Below are 21,620 nucleotides of genomic sequence, written 5' to 3'. Positions count from 1 at the left end.
AGAGAGTTAAAGCAGGAAGATCAGCAGGTGAAATGGCTAATGATTATGAGTTGGTTCATAACTCAAAGTTTGGCTTCCAAAATCAATTTCAATCTGTGAGGAATAGGAATTGGGGAAATTGATATATCCTCATGTGGATTTCAGTGATGATCACGAGGATAACTTACCACAGGGGAAGAAGGAAACGCTTGAAGGAGAAAGAGAAGCTAAAAAGCTCCAGTGTTTTCACTGCAATAAAACAGGCCACATGAAATCAAAGTGTTGTTGGGTTAGGAAAAGCACTGGGAAGGCAGATGTAGGAAAATAGGATAAGCCAGTGAATTTTGTTAGAGTAGTAATCTCAATCTTTGATATTGAAAGATAAGGAGATACCTACTTCTGAATAATTATTGCCAGAAAAGGTGCTAGTATTAGGAATTCACAGGGAGACAATAAGTGTTCAATTATGTAGAATGTGAGAATGTCCAGTGAGGACTGGACAAACTCTCAGCTCCAGGAATACGATTTGTCCTTACTAACCATATAGCTGGTTCACATGTGGGAGTGCCACCTATTGTGGTTGAAAAGCCAGTGGAAATGCAGGCAACTGAACTATTGCAGGACACATATCCTGGGATTTTACCTGACTATGCGGTAACAAGGTCACAAAGTCACCAGGAGAGATAAAAGAGTACAGATAAGAAAGTTGGAATTAGCAGAGACCCTGTAAGATCAAATGGTTGACACAAAACAGGAGCAAATAGATGCAAGGCAGACATTTTTAGCTCAGATAAATTAACCGAGTTACAGCAGAAAGGTGAAAATGAGTTTTGAGAAGATTTGTAGTTCAGATTGAGGTACTGGATGTAAGCTTGCTCACTGAGCTGGAAGGTTCGTTTTTACACATTAGGTCACCATACTAGGTGACATCATCAGTGAGCCTCCAGTGAAGCACTGGTATTAGTGACCCACTTTCTATATATGTGTTTAGATATCTTTGGGCTGGTGATATCATTTCTTGTGGTGGTGTCATTTCCTGTGTGATGTCATTTCTGGTTCTTTTTCTCAGAGGGTGGTAAATGGGGTCTAAGTCAATGTGTTTGTTGATAACATTCTGGTTGGAGACAAAATGCATCCAAAAATTCTAGCCACTTTCCCTACATCAAAGACATATTGGAAATGACTTTCAGACTATTCAGACCTTTTGGCATCATGGTAGTCCACAAACCCACCACTAAAACAATAGTTAATGAACTTGAACGACCCGATACAGACAACTAGTAAAAGTAATGTTATTTACAAAATATCTTGCAAGAACTGTAACAAACACTACATTGGACAAACAGGCAGAAAACTAGCCACCAGGATACATGAACATCAACTAGCCACAAAAAGACATGGCCCTCTCTCATTAGTATACCAGGGCATTCCAAACTAAACTCTATCAATAATCACATTGACTTTGACCCCATTTACCACCCTCTAATAAAAAGAACAGGAAATGACATCACCAACCCAAGGAAACCTAAACACATAAACAGAAAGTGGGTCACTAACACCAGTGTTTCACTGCAGGCTCACTAGTATGGTGACGAAACATCTGAAAATGAACTTTCCAGCTCAGCGAGCAAACTTACATCCAGAAAGATGAAAATTTAAATCAATTGGATCAAAAGGTATACACAGAGAAAGAATCTACATGTATTCCTGTATGCTATTATCTTAGAAATTATGTCTTAATGAGGAAGTGGAAGCCATCACATATTCAGGCAGATGAAAAATGGGCAGAAGTTCACCAAGTCGTATTGCCAGTGAGTTATAGAATGGAGGTGTTGCGGGCGGCGCATGATATACCAGTTGGAGATCATTTAGGGGTGAGAAAATGTCAAACTAAAATACAAAAACATCTTTACTGGCCTGGACTGCATAAGGATGTAGGTGAATTTTGGCAGGCATGACATATATATCAGGTAATTGGAAAACCACAGGCAGTAATGAAACCCACACCTTTAATACCCATTCCTGCAGCTGAGGAATCATTTATCTTAATTGATTCCGTTGGACCCCTACCTAAAACAAAAAGTATGAATCGCTATTTGTTAACAATAATGGATATTTCCACTGGATTTCCACAGGCCATTCCATTACACAAAATCACAGCTAAAAGGCTTGTAGAGGAATTAGTCAAAGCTTTCACCAGATACAGACTACCTAACAGGTATACAAACAGAACAAGGGTCAAACTTTAAATTAAATTTATTCAGGGAAGTTATGGACAGCTTAGGAATAAAACAATTCAAACCTACTGTGTACCATCCAAAGGGGCAGAGCGCTAGAAAGGTGGCATCAGACATTAAAGACCATATTGAGTGCTTACAGTTAAGACAATCCACAGGATTGGGATAAGGGAATTCTGTTTGTATTTTTTGCCATCAGAGGTGCGCCAAATGAATTGATAAAATTCAGTCCACTTGAATTAGTTATTGGGCAAGAAGTGAGAGAACTGCGAAAATTGATTAAAGAGAAATTGCTAACCCAGAATTCTGAAACTGCATATTTGGACTGCATGTTAAATTTTAGGGAACGATTAAATAGAGCAGGAGAATTGGCTCATTAGCACTTAAAAGTATTACAGCATACAATGAAATGGGAAGCAGACAACAAATCAGAAACTCTCAATTTTGATATGGGAGATAAGGTGTAAGTGCTACTTCCAGTGATACCTTTAAAAATAATTTTTAGTGAACTTTATCAACTCAAAAGGAAATTGAGTGAGGTGAACTATTTGACACAGACTCCAAACAGAAAGAAATCTCATAGAGTGTGTCATGGTGAATATGGTCTCAAGGCGTTTTGTTAGGGAAGGAAAGCAAGAGGAGACTGTGTTATTGGTTACAACACAGAGGGAAGAACTATGTTCAGGGGTTTCTGAATTAGATATTCCTCAAATTAAATTGAACAATGAGGAAGTTGTCAAAAATTGGGATCAATTATTGTGTTAGCTTCCAGAAGAAAATCAAAATAACCAGGAAGAGTTATTACTATCACATTACTATTATATATGTGGAAATAAGCTGGGAAGTACTAACCTAATTGTGCATAATACAGATAAAGGAGATGTTGTTCTGATTAAGCAACATTCTTCGAGGCATAACCCTCTGAAGGTTAAAAAGGAGATTGAACATATGCTCCAAGATGGCAAAATCGAATTGAGTTACAGTGACTGGAGCTCACCCATAGTAATGGTGCCAAAACCAGATGGTACCCAATGGTTATGTGTGGACTGTTGAAAAGTCAATGCATTCACAAAGACTGATATATATCCGATTCCATGTTTGGAAGACTGAGTTGAAAAGATGGGACAAGCACCTCATATTTTTAAGTTGCACTTGCTCAGAGGGTACTGACAGGTAACGTTGTCCGAAAAAGCGACACCAAATGGACTGGATCAATTTAACGTTATACCATTTGGTATGAAAAATGCGCTAGCTGCATTTCAGAAACTAACCAAGAAGGTCATTGGCTGATTACCCAATTGTGTCATATATACAGATGACCTGGTGATTTTTAGTCACACATGGAAGGAACATGTACAACATATATCTGAATTATTTGATTGATTTTGAAAGGGAGGCTTGGTGATAAACCTGGTTAAAAGTGAATTTGCCAAAGCTCAACTCACCTTCCTGGGCCATGTTTTTGCACATGGACAATTGGCCCCACGGAATGCAAAAACAAAGGCAATTGGGAGTTTTCCTGCCATTGACAAAAACAGCAGTATTGCGATTCCTGGGATTCAGTAGATTTTATCGAAAATTCATACCAAATTTTGACAGGGTGGCTGCTCCACTCACTGAATTGCTAAAGAAAGGTAAGAGATTTCGGTGGACAGCAAACTGCAAGAAGAAATTTGGTAGTCTGAAAGCTGTGTTAATCATTTCCCCAGTGTTAGCTACACCCAATTATGCAAAGCCATTCAATGTGGCTGTCGATGTGAATGATATGGGTGTTGGTGTTGTGCTCTTACAGGAAGGCGATGAGAAAATAGAAATAACTTTTGGGTATTTCACCAGGAAACTGAACACTCATCAACAGAAATATTCAACAGTTGAGAAGGAGGCTTTCAGCTTGTGTTGGCATTACAATATTTCAATGTTTATCTTACAGAAATGCATCTGAGACAATCATATACACTGATCATTACCCAATTAGGTTGTGGAAAAATTTAAGGACAAAAATTCCAGACTGTTTAGGTGGAACTTGTTGTTACAGCCATTCCATATGACAATTGTGCAGGTAGCAGGATGAGAAACCACGATTACCGACGCATTGTTGAGACTTGGATAAGAAACAGAGGTGTACTGACAGTGTAAGATTAAGGGGTTTTAAAATGAAGCCGTCTTTGGATAATGACGGTTCTTTTTTTTTAAGGGGGAAGGTGTGATGATGCTGCTCCTTTAACAAGGTTGTGTTTTCCTTGGCTTTTTTCAAAACTGTTTTATGAGATTTGGGTTCCAAAATGTCTGACTTGGTCTACTTGAAGAAGCTTTTAAGTTTAAAAAAAAATGAAAGGGGAGTGGCCGATTCTCTGGTTGGGTTTGGTTTGCGTTTTAGCAGTCTGGCTGGGTCAGTCAGCTTTGAGGCTGCTGGTCAATGAAACAGCGACATGGAAGGTGTTCCATGCTGAATCTCTGGAAGACCCTGTATTTGATTTTACCTTTTTGTCCAAGGGATGTTCATGGGGATTGTTGCAAATATTTGGGATAGCCTGTTGGGTTTTCAGATAAGTTAAGTTTAGATTAGATTAGACTTACAGTGTGGAAACAGGCCCTTCGGCCCAACAAGTCCACACCGACCCGCCGAAGCGCAACCCACCCATACCCCTACATTTACCCCTTACCTAACACTACGGGCAATTTAGCTTGGCCAATTCACCTGACCCGCATATCTTTGGACTGTGGGAGGAAACCGGAGCACCCGGAGGAAACCCACGCAGACACGGGGAGAACGTGCAAACTCCACACAGTCAGTCGCCTGAGTCGGGAATTGAACCCGGGTCTACAGGCGCTGTGAGGCAGCAGTGCTAACCACTGTGCCACCGTGCCGCCCACAAAGTTATTCTATGTTCTGTTCTATTGAGTTGTGTTTCATTCAATAATCTTGCAAATACATTCTGTTTTTTTTCTAACCAAGTGGTTAGGGCAGCTGCAGCAGTCCTGGAACATCCTGCTTAAAAAAACTTGAAAACTTAGAGTTGGGGTTACCTTCTTGAAATGTTTCGAGGGGGTCTGGCCAGGTCCATAACACAATTACAACATTTAAAAGGCACCTGGATGGGTATATGAATAGAAGAAATAGAAGAATATGAGCCAAATGCTGGCCAGATTAGATTAGATTGCTTACAGTGTGGAAACAGGTCCTTCAGCCCAACAAGTCCACATCAACCTGCCAAAGCACAACCCACCCAGACCCATTCTCCAACATTTACCCCTTCACCTAACACTACGGGCAATTTAGCATGGCCAATTCACCTAACCTGCACTTTTTTGGACTGTGGGAGGAAACCCACGCAGACACAGGGAAGAATGTGCAAACTCCACTCAGAGAGTTGCCTGAGGCAGGAATTGAACCTGGGTCCCTGGCGCTGTGAGGCAGCAGTGCTAACCACCGTGCCACCTTGCAGCTCATAGATTTATTTTGGATATCTGGCCAGCATGGATGAGTTGGACTGAAGGGTCTGTTTTCAGTTTATATCTCCATGACATATTCCACATGTGAACCACCCTTTGTGTAAAGAAAATTGCTCCTCATGCCTTTTATAAAATCTCTCTCCTGTCACCATCAAAATACATCCCCTCGTCTTGAAATCTGTCAACCTTGGGAAAAGACACCATTCATTCAACCTATCTATACCCCTCATGATTTTATAAACCTCTATAAAGTCACCTGTCAACCTTCAATGCTCCAAGGAAAGAAGTCCCAGCTTATCCAGCCTTTCCTTATAACTCAAACCTTTCATATCCATTTGCCCCTGACTCTTTTGTTGACTTATATTGTCTGGTTCCTGACCATTTTTGCCATTGGAAATTAAGACTTTTTATTTACTCCATCAAAATCCTTCCTAATTATGAAAATAATTCCTAACTTCTCTGCTCTGAGAAGAACAATTAATTTCTCCGACTGTCTATAGTCCCTCATTCCTGGTTCACCGCCTCTTCTATTTCCTAACTATGCTTCCCAATTTGAGCACAATATAACCATGCACTGACAGACATTTAATATTAAGTCAGTATAACTTCCTTCTGTGCATTACTTGTTCCTGTATTAGTGAGGATCCCAATGCCTTATTTTAACAACCTTCTCTGATTTGTATATGCTCCCCACCAAGATTCCCTGTTCTTCCATCCCTTACAAATTGTGCCATTTAGTGTATATTGTCTCTCCACATTCTTGCTACTAGAAAGGCAAAATCTTGAGTGTTGTCTCCAAAAGATTCCTCCATCACTCACTCTAGTCTGTCTGAGATGAGTGACCATTTTATTCCACTTCCATTTTCTAAGCAGGGATATTATGTTTGCAGTTCTTCAATCCTCTATCCCCATTCTCATGATTGGAAGACTTTGATCACAGCACCTCAACTACCTCCCTCAGTCACCTCAGGCATGCCCATCCAGATTAAGTTAACTTTCCTCCATCTTACTCAATTTCACAGTTACCTCCTCCACTAAAGTGTGGCACGGGTGTGATTTTCTTCAGTATCAGCAGATGCAATGTATGCAATGTATTCTTACACCATCCACAGAAATATTGAAAGTAGGAGAAGGAAGAGGCCATTTGGCCCTTCAAGCCTGCTCCACTTTTCAAAATGATCATGGCTGATCATCCAACTCTCCCCATACCCTTCGATCACTTCTGCCCTTAAAATCAGGAATATAGAGCACAGAACAGGAACTTCTGCCTACGATATTGTGCTAAAATCCCTCCATTCCTTGCACGTCTAAAAGTCCCTTTAACACCTCCATCACACTTGTCTTCATCACCATCCCGCCAGTGCATTCCATATTCCCACCACTCTGTGTAAAAAGTGTGTCCCTCACATCTCCTTTGAACTTTCCCCTTGTCACCTTAGATGCATGCCTCCTAACTTATTCTATAATCTAACATCTTCTTGAAAACATTCATTGTTTGTCATAAGCTGTTTTTGTTTTCTGTTTCCATTTTATGTCTAGCTTTGGATATCCTTCCTTCCACTTACAGGAACAAATTAACTTTACACCAGAACTGTGTCTTCTTTGAAGAGATACGATCGATTGTTCCAACCCATATGGGACAGATTATTTTTGAACTGACTGGCCTTAGCTCTGCTCCACCTCAGGATCTTCACAAGTTTGGCTTTTGACTCTGTCCAAAACCAAACCTATGGAAACTAGCTAAGGATTAGGAGAGGGGCCGAGAATAGAGGAATTAATCATGACTCTCTGGGTCTCCAAAGAATCCTTGTTGCATTTTAACAGCACTCTCAACCCATCCTGCCACCTGAAAGATCTGTGCAGGAGCAACACAACTTAATGGACAGAACAGAGAACAGAGACCATTATGGCGCAGGACAGGCCCTTCGGCACTCAATATTGCGCCGACCTGTGACACCAATCTAAAGCCCATCTTATCTACATTATTCCATTATCATCCATATGTTTATCCAATGACCATTTAAATGGCCTTAATGTTGGCAAGTCCACTACTGTTGCAGGAGTGCACTCCACGCCTTTAGTACTCTCTGAGTAAAGAATGTACCTCTGACATCTATCCGACATCTATCACCCCTCAATTTAAACTTCTGTCCCCTCATGCCAGCCATGACCATCTGAAGAAAAAGGCACTCACTATCCACCCTATCTTATCCTCTGATCATCTTGTATGCCTCTATTAAGTCACCTCTTAACCTTCTTCTCCCTCTGGGCGGCACGGTGGCTCAGTGGTTAGCACTGCTATCTCATAGCACCAACGTCCTGAGTTCGATTCCTGCCGGTCTGTGTGAGTTTGCATGTCCTCCCTGTGTCTGCGAGGGTTTCCTCTGGGGCTCTGGTTTCCTCCCACAGTCCAAAGATGTGCAGGTCAGGTGAATTGGCCATTCTAAATTGCCCACAGTGTTAGGTGCGTTGGGGTAAATATAGGGTAGGGGAGTGGATTTCTCTTTGGAGGGGCGGTGTGGACTTGTTGGGCCAAAGGGCCTGTTTTCACACTGTAGAGAATCTAAAACATCTGTCTCAAAAAAACAGTCTCAAGTCCTTCAGTCTTTCCTCATAAGACCTTCCCTCCATATCAGGTAAAATCCTGGTAAATCTCTGTACCCTTTCCAATGCCTCCACATCCTTCTTATGCAATCAGAATTGTACGCAATATTCCAGCTGCGGCCGCACCAGACCCTTGTACAGCTGCAACATGACCTCTTGACTCCTGAAACTCAATCCTTCTACCAACAAAAGCTAACACACCATAAGCCTTCTTAACAATTTTATCAACCTGGGTGGCAATTTTCAGGGATCTACGTACATGGACACCGAGATCTCTCTGCTCACATACACTACCAAGAATCTTATCATTAGCCTAGTAAACTAACTTTCCTGTGAATACAGAGTGAATCACCTCACACTTTTCCACATTAAACTCCATTTGCCACTTCTCACCCCAGTTCTGCAGCTTATCTATGTCCCTCTGTAACCCACAAACTCCTTCCGCACTGTCCACAACTCCACTGACTTTAGTGTCATCCACAAATTTACTAACCCATCCTTCTGCGCCTCATCCAGGTCATTCTAAAAAAAAAACTGGATTAACCAAGGTAAATATGGGGTCATTGCATACAATCATTTTCTACCATCATGCTAAACCTTATGATATAAGGATTGCAGTCGACTAAATGCTTCCACACTCACACTTGCACTACTTGATCAATTTTGGTTAAAGAATGAGGTCTAGATCTATCAGTGCATTTCTTGTTGTAAGACCATAAGACATAGGAGTGGAAATAAGGCCATTCGGCCCATCGAGTCCACTCCACCATTCAATCATGGCTGATGGGCATTTCAACTCCACTTACCAGCATTCTCCCCGTAGCCCTTAATTCCTATAAGACCAACCATTCCTATAATGGATATGAATTGCTGCAGGAAACTTTCCTGAACACAATTGAGGAACACCTGCACAACACAGCTCTTTCCAGTACACTATTCTGGTCTGTAGATTGGAAGGAACAAAATGGCCTTTAGTAAAGTGACATGCTCTTCTTGTCAGATGTGGGAGTTTTTGGAGAGTTTAAGGGCTACTGGGGATTATATCTGCAACAAATGTCATTGGTTGCAAATCCTGTCATATCGAGTGGATTGTTGGAGAGACAGTTACAGGCAATGAGGAATTTACAAGAGTTAGGGGGTGTGATGGATGGCAGGTATAAGAAGGGAGAAAAGCTGCAGATACAGTCAGGTAGATAGGTTAACTCCTAGAAAGGTAGGTGAGGTAGACAGGTGGTACAGGAGTCTACTGTGGCTATCCCCATTTCAAACTAATGTGCTGTTTTGGAAAATGTAATGCACTTTCAGGAGAATGTAGCATGAACAGCCAAGTTTCTGGTATCAAGACTGGCTCTAATGCAATGAGAGGTACATTGGTTTCTAAGCGATCGATTGTGTTAGAGTACTCTAGTCAGAGGCACCGACAGACGTTTCTGCAGCCAGTAGCGAAAAATCAGAATGGTGTGTTGCCTCCCTGGTAGCAGGATCAAGGATGTCTCAGAGAGGTTGCAGAATGTTCTCAAAGGGAAGAGGGACTAACAGGAGGTCATTGTACACTTTTGTACCAATGGCATAGGAAGGAAAAAAGGATGAGATTCTGAAGGTAGAATATAGAAGGTTAGGCAGGAATTTAAAAAGAAGGCCCTTGAGGTTAGTAATATCTGGATTACTCCCAGTGCTAGTGAGGGTAGGAACAGGAGGATAGAGCAGATGAATGTGTGGCTGATGAGCTGGTATATCAAATTTTTGGATCATGTGCATCTTTTCTGGGGTAGAAATGACCTGTACAAGAAGGATGGATTGCACCTGAATTGGAAGGGGGCTAATATATTGGCAGGAAGATTTGCTAGAGCTGCTTGGGAGGATTTAAATTAGTAAGGTGGGTGGGTGGGGGCGGGGGGAGGTGGTATTGGTGGTGGTGGGGACCCAGGGAGATAGTGAAGAAAGAGATCAATCTGAGACTGGTACAGTGGAGAAAAAAACCGAGTCAAATAGGGCAGGTAGGAACAAAGCAGAGAATAAGGTAGGACTGATAATTAAACTGCATTTATTTCAATGCAAGAGGCCTAACAGGGAAGGCAGATGAACTCAGGGCATGGTGAGGAACATGGGACTGGGATATCATAGCAGTTACAGAAACATTGTTCAGGGAAGGGCAGGACTGGCAGCTTAATGTTCCAGGATACAAATGCTACAGGAAGGATAGAAAGGGAGGCAAGAGTGGAGAGGGGGAGTGGTGTTTTTGATAAGAGATAGCATTACAGCTGTACTGAGGGAGGATGTTCCCCGAAATACACCCAGGGGAAGTTATTTGGGTAGAACTGAGAAATAAGAAAGGGATGATCGTCTTATTGGTATTGTATTGTAGGCCCCCTAATAGTCAGAGGGAAATTGAGGAACAAATTTGGAAGGAGATTTCAGTTATCTGTAAGAATAATAGGGTGGTTGTCATCAGGGATTTCAACTTTCCAAACATAGACTGAGACTGCCATAGCGTTAAGGGTTAAGATGGGGAGGAATTTGTTAAGTGTGTACAAGACAATTTTCTGATTTGGTATGTGGATGTACCTACTAGAGAAGGTGCAAAACTTGACTTACTCTTGGGAAATAAGGCTGGGCAGGTGACTGAGGTGTCAGTGGGGGAGCACTTTGGGGCCAGTGACCATAATTCTATGAGTTTTAAAATAACAATGGAAAAGGATAGATTGGATGAAGTTCTAAATTGGAGGAAGGTTAGTTTTGACGGTATTAGGCAAGAACTTTCAAAAGATGATTGGGAGCAGATGTTCGCAGGTAAAGGGACAGCTAGAAAATGGGAAGCCTTCAGAAATGAGGTAATGAGAATCCAGAGACAATATATTCCTTTTGGGGTGAAAGGAAAGGCTGGTAGGTGTAGGGAATACTGGATGACTAGAGAAATTGAGGGCTTGGTTGAGGAAAAGAAGGAAGCATATGTCAGGTATAGACAGGAGAGATAGATTGAATCCTTAGAAGAGCATAAAGGCAGTAGGCATATACTTAAGAGAAAAATCAGGAGGGCAAAACATTGACATGAAATAGTTTTGGCAAATAGGGTTGAGGAGAATCCAAAGGCATTCTATGAATACATTAAGGACAAAAGGATAACTAGGGGGAGAATAGGACCCCTCAAAGATCAGCAAGGCGGCCTTTGTGTGGAACCGCAGGAGATAGGGGAGATACTAAATGAGTATTTTGCATCGGTGTTTACTGTGGAGAAGGTCATGGAAGATATAGAATGTGGGGAAATAGATGTTGACATCTTTAAAAATGTCCATATTACAGAGGAGGAAGTGCTGGATGTCTTGAAATGCATAAAGGTGGATAAATCCCCAGGACCAGATCAGGGGTACCCTAGAACACTGTGGGAAGAGTGGGAAGTGATTGCTGGGCCCCTTGCTGAGATATTTGTATCATCGAAAGGTGAGGTGACAGAAGACTGGAAGTTGGCTAACGTGGTACCATTATTTAAGAAAGATGGTAAGGACAAGCCAGGGAACTATAGACCGGTGACACTGACGTCGGTGGTGGGCAAGTTGTTGGAGGGAATCCTGAGGCACAGGATTTGCACGAATTTGGAAAGGCAAGGACTGATTCGGGATAGTCAACATGGCTTTGCGCAAGGAAAATCATGTCTCTCGAACTTAATTGAGTTTTTGAAGAAGTAACAAAGAGGACTGATGAGGACACAGCAGTGGACGTGATTTCAGTAAGGCATTCAACAAAGTTCTCTATGGGAGACTGGTTAGTAAGGTAAGATCTCATGGAATACAGGGAGAACTAGCCATTTGGATACAGAACTAGCTCAAAGATAGAAAACAGAAGGTGGTGGTGGAGGGTTGATTTTCAGACTTGAGACCTGTGACCAGTGGAGTACTACAAGGATTGGTGCTGGGTCCATTACTTTTTATCATTTTTATAAATTATTTGGAGATGAATATTGGAGGTATAGTTAGTAAACTTGCAGATGACACCAACATTGGAGGTGTAGTGGACAGGGAAGAAGGTTACCTCAGATTACAACGGGATGTTGATCAGATGGGCTAATGGGCTGACGAGTGGCAGATGCAGTTTAATTTAGATAAATATGAGGTGCTGCATTTTGGGAAAGCAAATCTTAGCGGGACTTAGACACTTAATGGTAAAGTCCTCGGGAATGTTGCTGAACAAGGAGACCTTGGAGTACAGGTTCTTAGCTCCTTGAAAGTATAAAGAAAGAACAAAGAACAAAGAAATGTTACAGCCCAGGAACAGGCCCTTCGGCCCTACAAGCCTGAGCCGATCCAAATCCACTGTCTAAACCTGTCGGTCAATTCCTAAGCATCTGTATTCCTCTGTTCCCCACCTACTCATGCATTTGTCCAGACGCATCTTAAATGAATCTACTGTGCCTACCTCTACTACCTCTGCTGGTAACTCATTCCAAACATCCACCACCCTCTGTGTGGAGTACTTACCGCGTGTATCCCCCTTAAACTTTCCATCTCTCACCTTGAAAGCGTGACCTCTCATTATTGAATCCTTCACTCTGGGAAAAAGCTTGTCTCTATCCACCCTGTCTACACCCTTCGTAATTTTATAAACCTCAATCAGGTCCCCCCTCAATTTCCTTTTTTCTAATGAAAAATAAACCTAACCTACTCAACCTTTCTTCATCTTCCATACCAGGCAACATCCTCGTAAACCTTCTCTGCACCCTCTCCAAACTGTCCACATCCTTTTGGTAATGTGGCGACCAGAACTGTACACAGTATTCTAAAGGCAGCTGAACCAATGTCTTGTACAATTTTAACATGACTTGCCAGCTCTTATACTCAATACCCCGTCCAATAAAGACAAGCATACTATATGCCTTCTTGACCACTCTATCTACCTGTGCAGCAATCTTCAGGGTACAATGGACCTGCACTCCCAGAGCTCTCTGCCCATCAACTTTTCCCAAGGCTCTTCCATTCATTGTATAATTCGCTCTAGAATTAATCTTGCCTAAATGCATCACCTCACATTTGTCTGGATTGAACACCATCTGCCACTTTTCTGCCCAACTTTCCAGTCTATCTATATCCCTGACAGTCCCTTTTGCTTTCTGCTACTCCACCAATCTTCATGTCATTTGCAAACTTGCTGATCATACCAACAGTGCTCTCTTCCAGATCATTTATGTATATCACAAACAACAGTGGCCCCAGTACTGATCCCTGTGGAACACCACTGGTCACCTTTCTCCATTTCGAGAAATTCCCTTCAACTACTACTCTGTCTCCTGTTGTTCAACCTGTTCTTTATCCACCTAGCTAGAACACCCTGCACACCACGTGACTTCACTTTCTCCATTAGTCTACAAACGCCTTACTAAAGTCCATCAACAGCCCTTCCTTCATCTATCAACTTAGCCATTTCCTCGAAGAACTCTATTAAGTTGGTAAGGCATGATCTCCCCCGCACAAAACCATGTTGCCTATCACTGATAAGCCCATTTCTTTCTAAATGTAAATAGATCCTATCCCTCAGTACCCACTCCAGCAACTTACCCACCACCGATGTCAGGCTCACTGGTCTATAATTACCCAGATTATCCCTACGACCCTTCTTGTACACAGGGACAACATGAGCAACCTTCCAGTCCTCCGGCACCTTACCTGTGTTTAAGGATGCTACAAAGATATCTGTCAGGGCCCCACCTATTTCCTCTCTCGTCTCCCTCAGCAACCTGGGATAGATCTCATCCGGTCCTGGGGATTTGTCCACCTTAATAACCTCTAACCTACTCAACACATCTTCCCAACTTACGTCAACGCGATCCAGACTAATCAAAATTCTATCTCTAATCTCAAGAATCATCATGTTCCTCTCCTCAGTGAACACTGGATGCAAAGTAATCATTCAGAATCTCACCCATTCTCTCAGGTTTGACACACAGCCTTCCTTCATTATCCTTTAGTGGACCAATCCTTTCCCTCGCTTCTTATATAAGAATAAAATACTTTGGGATTCTCCTTAATTCTGCTCACTAAAGCTATCTCATGGCCCCTTTTCGCCCGCTTGGTTCCTCGGTTAAGACTTGTCTTACTCTTTCGATATCCCTCCAGAGCCCAGTCTGTTCTTAGCTGCCTAGACCTTATGTATGCTTCCCTTTTCCTCTTGGTTAGTGGTACAATTTCTCCTGTCATCCATGGTTCACGAATCTTGCCCTTCCCATCCTTTGCCTTCAACGGGACATGCCTATCCTACACTGCCGTTAAACTATCCTTGAAAGCCTCCCACATCTCAAATGTGGTCTTCCCTTCAAATAGCTGTGTCCAATCTACATTTCCGAGCTCCTGCCTAATTTTGATATAATTGGCCTTGGCCCCGTTTAGTACTCTTCCCTTAGAACCACTCTCATCTTTGTTCTAAGTATATTCTAAAACTTACAGAATTGTGGTCACTGTTCCCAAAGAAATTCCCCACCCCAACTTCTACCTACTTCGACTGCAAATTCTAGAGTTGAAGGTGGATAGGATAGTGAAGGTGGTGTTAGGTATACTTTCCTTTTATTGATCAGAACATTGAGTATAGGACTTGGGAGGTCATGTTGTGGCTGTACAGGGCATTGGTTAGGACACTGTTGGAACATTGCATGCAATTCTGGTCTTCCTATTGGAAGGATGTTGTGAAACTTGAAACGGTTCAGAAAGGATTTACAAGAATATTGCCAGGGTTGGAGGATTTGAGCTAAAGGGAGAAGCTGAATAAGCTTGAGCTGTTTTCCCTGGAGTGTCAAAGGCTGAGGGGTGACCTCAGAGGTTTACAAAATTATGAGGGGCACTAATAGGATAAATAGGCAAAGTCTCTTCCCTGGGGAGGGGGAGTCCAGAACTAGAGGGCATAGGTTTAGGGTGATAGGGGAAAGATACAAAGGGATTTTCATCCTGATGAAGGGCTCTGGCCCAAAACGTCGAACTTCCTGTTCCTTGGATGCTGCCTGACCTGCTGTGCTTTAGCCAGCAACACATTTTCAGCTCTGATCTCCAGCATCTGCAGACCTCACTTTTTACTAGTAATTAAATACCCAATTATCACTACTCTATGATGTTCACTCCTCTCTATAATTTCCTTGCATATTGATACAGAGATCTATGAATGTACAGCACTGTACCAGCCCTTTGGCCCTCAATGTTGTGTTGACCTTTCATCCTACTCAAAGATCAAATTAACCTGCATACTCTTCAATTTACCATCATCCATCTGCCTATCCAAGAGTCGCTTAAATGTCCTTAATGTCTCTGACTCTACTACCACTGTTGGCAGTGCATTCCATGATCACCACTCTCTGTGTAAAGAACTCATCTCCCCAAAACCTTCCTCTAATCACCTTAAAATTATGCCCCCTCACAATAGACAGTTCTGTCCTGGCTATCCACTCTTACGTATGCCACTTTATCATCTTGTACACCTCTATCAAAACGCCTCTCATCCTTCTTCGCTCCAATGAGAAAAACCTTAGCTCCTCAACCTTCATAAGACACGCCCTCCAGTTCAGGCAGCATCCTAGTAAATCTCCTCTGCACCCTCTCTTAAGCGGAAATGAACACAATATTCCAAGTGTGGTCTAACCAGGGCTCTATAGAGCTGCAGTATAACTTTGCAGCTCTTAAACTCAATCCCCCTGCTAATGAAAGCCAACGCACCATAATCCTTCTTAATAACCCTATCAACCTGGGTGTCAACTTTCTGGGGCCTATGGACATGGATCCCAAGTCTTCCCCACTGCCAAGAATCCTGCCTTTAACCCTGCATTCTGCATTCAAATTCAACCATTTAAAATGAATCACTTCACACTTCCCCAGGCTGAATTCCATTTGCCAATTATCAGCTCAGTTCTGCATCCCATCAACGTCTTGTTTCAATCCAGAACTCCACCAACCTTTGTGACATCGGCAAATGTACTAACCCATCCTTCCACTTCCTTATCTGAATCATTTATAAAAATCACAAAAAGCAGAAGTCCCAGATCAGATCTCTGCAAAACATTACTTATCACTGAGCTCCACGCTGAAGACTTTCCATTTATTACTAACCTCTATCTTCTATGGGCCACTCAATTCTGTATCCAGACAGGCAAATTTCCCTGTATCCCATACCTCCTTAACTTTCTGAATGAGCCTACCATGGGGAACCTTATCAAAGGCTTTGCTAAAATCTACGTACACCACATCCACTGCTCCAGCTTCATCAATGTGTTTTGTCACAACCTCAAATAATTCAATAAGGTTTGTGAAGCATCACCTGACCCTCACAAAGCCATGCTGACTTTCTCTAATCAAGCTATGGTGTTCCAAACAATTGTACATTCTATCTCTCAGAATCTGCTCCAATAATTTGTCCACTACCAACGCAAGACTGACTGGTCTATAACTCCCAGGATTCTCTTTCTCAAACAAGGGAATAACATTGGCAACCTGCCAAGAATCTAGTTTTTGCACTCATTCTATGTAATTACACCTTTATGCTTCCCAGTTATAGCCAAATCGGCTCTGTCCTCTAACCTTTTGGACTATCCTCATTAGGCAATGCTTGCTTCCTAAGGGTTTCATTGCATTTTCTAGTTTCTCCATCTCTGTCACATCCAAGAGTTTTCTGGTTAGTGAGAACCATATGGTAGCTGCAGTGGGATAGCCTTCCCCAAGTTTGAAAACTCCCTTTGCAGATTCTTGCCGTAAGTCAGCAGCGTTCTCGAATCGAGGGACTACTTGGGAGATCGTGAGCTCCTCCATCATCTTGATCTATGATTGCATTTTTTACCCTTTTTTCTTTCTTTCTAATCAACGCAGGTCTAGCTGAACTAATCTGTCCTCGTAGGACAGCACAGCAGGTCAGGCAACATCTGAGGAGCAGGAGAATTGACGTTTCGGGCATAAGCCCTTGATCAGCAGTGAGGCTTGTGGGCCGGGTACTGAGAGATAAATGGGAGGGCGGTGGGGTTGGGGGAAGGTAGTTGAGAAAGCGATAGATGGATGAAGGTGGGGGAGAAGGTGCTAGGTCAGAGGAGGGAATAATGGACAGGTCAGGGGGGCTGTGCCGAATTGGAGGCTTGGGGGTGAGGAGGGGAAGGTGAAATGAGGAAGATGTTGAAATTCACATTTATCCTGTGGAGGGTCTCAAGGCGGAATATGAGATGTTCTTCCTCCAGGCTCTGGGTGGTAAAGTTTTGGCAGTGGAGGTGGCCCAGGACCTGCATGTCCTTGATGGAGTGGGAGGGGGGAGTTGAAGTGTTCATCCATGGGGCAAGTGGGTTTGGTGGGTGCGGGTGTCTCAGAGATGTTCTCTGAAACGATCTGCAAGTAGGCATCCTGTCTCCCCGAGGGAGAGGAGACCACATTGGCTATAACAGAAGCAGTAGATGGCATTGATAGAGGTACAAGGAAAATTCTAATGGATGTGGAAGGATCCCTTTGGATAGAGGTGATGGGAGTGGTGTAGGCACAGATTTTGCACTTGCTGCAGTAGCAGGGAAAGGTGCCAGGACTGGGTGTGGGCTGGTGGTGGGGGGCATAGACCTGATGAGGGAGTCATGGAGGGAATGGTCTCTCTGGAACACTGATAGGGGTGAGGAGGAAAATATATCTCTGGCAGTGGGATCTGTTTGGAGGTGGCGGAAGTGGTGGAGGATGATGCGATGTATGCGGAGGTTGGTGGTCATTTATAAAGTTTGGACCCAAGCACCAAACCCTGTGGTAGACCACGAGTCACTCTTAAAAAGACCTGTTGATACCCATTCTGTTTCCTTTCTGACAATCATGCAAACACATTATCCCCATTCCCAGATGTCTCATTTTAAGCAGTAATGTACCCAATGTATGTCCTCGACAAAATCATAGGACAGAATCCCTAGTGTGGACACAGGCCATTTTGCCTAACAAATCCACACTGGCTCCCCAAAGAGTAATCCATCAATACCCATTCTCCTACCCTACTACTGAACATTTACCCCTGAATAAGGCATCTAACCTACACATCCCTGAAGAATATAGGCAATTGAGCATGGCCAATTCACCTGAGCTGCACATCTTTGGATTGTGGGAGGAAACCTGAGCACCTGGAGGAAACTCATGCAGACATGGGGAGAATGTGCAAACTTCACAGAGTTGCCCAAGGTTGGAATTGAACGTGGGTCCCTGAGCCACGGTGCTGCGTGTCTTGGTCATGATCAGGTTACTCCCCACATTTACAATTCGGCCCTCTCGTCTGGCTCTTGCAATAAAGGCCAACATTACACATACCATCCTAATCACTTGTTAGTATATAGATACAGCATTTTCACGTCCCAGGTCACCCAGATCCCTGCAAATTCCTCTCCATTTAATAAAAAAATGATGTTTTGTAGTCTTTTTGCCAAAGAACCCTAGTTCACATTTTCCCACAATTTATTTCATCTGCCATTTTTTTGCCAACTCACTTCAATCTATATCCCTTTGCAGAACGCATCTTCCTCCTCCTCACTTTATTTCCTCACCTGTCCTTGCGTCAACAGCAAATTTAGCAAACATATTTAGCAATCCATTGATAAATTGCAAACGGTTAAGGCTCCAGCATTGGTCCCTATGACACACCACTGTCTGCAGCCTGAAAATGACTCATTTACTGTTTCTCTGCTTGTTAGCCAAATAATCCTTTATCCATGATGCCATTTCAACCCAAACCATAACCTCTCATTTTGAGTGCTAATCTTCAATGCAACGCCTGATCAAAGTCTTTTTAGAAATCCAAGTACAGCACATCTATAGGTTCCCCTTTACTCATTATTTGTTGCTTGCAATGATTCCTCTAAGCTGTGTGGTGCACAGTTGCTTCAAGGCTTCACATATGCCAACTGGCATGCTGACGCATTGATTCGCAGTTTCTGTGGTTATTGCTGTGCCCAGACCTCAGAAGTTCATGCACTGAACAACAAAACAGAATACTGGCTATTCCCTCAAAGAACCTTAAAAATCCCTTTCAGTCACGTTGACTCTGCCCTCCATCCCTTCCTATAACCTTATTGATAGATTTCATCTGTGACAGATATTACCCTAATATACGTCTCCTCCTCTTGAATAACATTTGCTATGTTCCAATCATCCTTATGGCCTCTAATCCGTTAAGACACTCCATCAAACCTGCCTCTTTCACCAAGCTTTTAATCATCTGTCGTTGTGTCTCCTTTCATGGCTTGACATTAAATTATGTTTGAGTCTCCCCTACAATGATGAATTACATTCAAGTGTCATTGTAAAGTCATATTCATAGAGATGCACAGCACAAGAAAACTCACCCCTGACAACCAGCTATTCTAAATTAATCTAGTCCCATTTGCCAGTACTTGGCCCATGTCCCTCCAAACCCTTCCTATTCATACACCCATCTTTTAAAATTTGTCATTGCACCAGTCTCCACTACTTCCTCTGTCAGCTCATTCCATAAATGCACCATCCTTTATGTGGAAAAAGTTGCCCTTCAGTCCCTTTTAAATCTTTCCCCTCTCACCCTAAACCAATGACCTCTAATTCTCGATTCCCCCACCCCAAGGAAAACATCTTGTCTATTTACCCTATCCATGCTCCTCATAATTTTATAAATCTCTAAGGTCACCCCTCACTCTCAGGGAAAACAGCCCCTGGCTATTCACACTTCCCCTGTAGCTCAAACCCTCCAACCCTGGCGACATCCTTATAAATCTTTTCTAAACCCTTTCGAGTTTCACAACATCATTCCTGTGGGAAGTGCCCAGAATTGCACACAATTTTCCAAAAGTGGCCTAAGTGTTGTTGAATTCCTTATTGCATTTATTGGTGATTATTTTATGCTTGCAGTTTTGGCCGATCCTGAAGTGGAAACCTCTCTGTAACCATCTTTTTTAAAATAAAAATTAACATTTTAACTTTTTTCTTTTTCAACTAAATTGATGTAGTCTATTTCAACCTTTTCATTCTTCTTTCCTGTTCTACATCTGTCTAATGTTTACTGACAGAGTATCTCTCTACTTGTGTTCTATAGCATCAACCAGAACCTCCACCCACAAATGCTTAAAGAAAACAGTTGACCATGTCAGTTTTTACTGAATCTGACGATAATTCCTCCATGGCATCCACTAGCCTAGCTCTGGATGAGCTGAGCCCGATGAACTTCACTGGATAGCGCTGCAGCAAATGCATGTGGAGGGGTGCTGACAAGCATGGTCTGTTCCTAAAATCAACAAAGACGTTCTTAACGTAAGTGATTTTATTCAATGACTATAAGAGCACTGTTGATATCTACACAGTCACAGCACAAATCATATTTTTCAGGCAGTAATCTGGTCCTCCTCAGCAGTTTTCCCAGGATGTGTGTGTAAAGAGTCATGGATAGAGACAGGAAGAGAGATCACAGACATTCCATTCATTCTTTCTACAGAGCATTTAATAATAAGAGTATTTTTCACCACTTTAGCTCTTTATAATGATTCTATTTGTTTTAGCTATAGTTTGTAATATCAGAATGCATTGGGATGAAAGAAAGAATTCTTCATTTCGACAAGTCAGAATGAAATGGAATCTGACAGAGCCAACTTTGGCAACCCATCACACCCATACAAAATTACAACAAAAATAAAAGGGAGCTTTCAACGTGACTGACTGAGCAAAAAAACTAATGGCTTTGGAAAGGTAATGAGTGCTCATAGTTCGAGCACGCCATTGCAGGGGGACTGACACATAGCAAGAGCAAATCAACGCTCGTCAGCATGACAGTCAATCTCAGAGCCACCAGAAGCGTACATACACGATTAACATGATTGAGAAGACTGCAACAGCTGCTAGCTTGGCGTAGGTTGAACGCATATTCAAATACTTGGCATCTTGTCGGTACTTCTTCGACAGGTTGGAGAGGCTACTGGCCTTGCTGTCCAAAGCTACATCAAAGAGAACAAAAGCAAGTAATTACTTTGAACACTGCCTGCTGATATAACACCATCAGGCTTCAGCAGCACAAACTGAAATGTGAACGCTGGTAAATCCCAAACTGAGGAGAAAGACAGTGGAAACTTCACATTACAGGAATTCTCATTCGATGTCCTGAGGGAAAGTTCTAAAAACCTACCACGTGACCCAAAGGAAAATGAAGCTAAATTCCAGAAAATCAAACATCTCAATCCAATGATTAATCGCTGCTCAGCTGCTTTTGAATATATGCAGTGCCAGTCCCTTGTGGAACTGATAATAAATAATACACAATATATTTATCTTCCTTTATCCCTCCACTGCAGAAGTGTAGAGATAGCATTCTGGGTAATACAAGATGGAAGACAGGAAAAAATTGTGGCTATAAGAGCTGCTC

The 21,620-nt window shown here is 42.5% G+C and overlaps 1 protein-coding gene across 1 annotated transcript in view; it reads right to left on the bottom strand.

Annotated features, from left to right (window-relative positions):
- Positions 1 to 20,510: 20,510 nt before the first annotated feature.
- The window catches only part of LOC132818631 (vesicle-trafficking protein SEC22b), a 31,225-nt gene continuing 30,115 nt past the window's right edge, over positions 20,511 to 21,620 (bottom strand). Inside the window, exon 5 of the mRNA XM_060829640.1 lies at positions 20,511 to 21,195. Within this exon, the coding sequence (XP_060685623.1) occupies positions 21,041 to 21,195 (155 nt within the window). The 3' untranslated portion in view covers positions 20,511 to 21,040. The remainder of the gene's footprint in view (positions 21,196 to 21,620) is intronic.

The sequence above is a fragment of the Hemiscyllium ocellatum genome, chromosome 9 (genome assembly GCF_020745735.1).
Source record: "Hemiscyllium ocellatum isolate sHemOce1 chromosome 9, sHemOce1.pat.X.cur, whole genome shotgun sequence".
Taxonomy (NCBI): Eukaryota; Metazoa; Chordata; class Chondrichthyes; order Orectolobiformes; family Hemiscylliidae; genus Hemiscyllium; species Hemiscyllium ocellatum.
The sequence above is the reverse complement of the archived record's forward strand: the minus strand, read 5'-3'. Positions and strand labels throughout refer to the sequence as shown.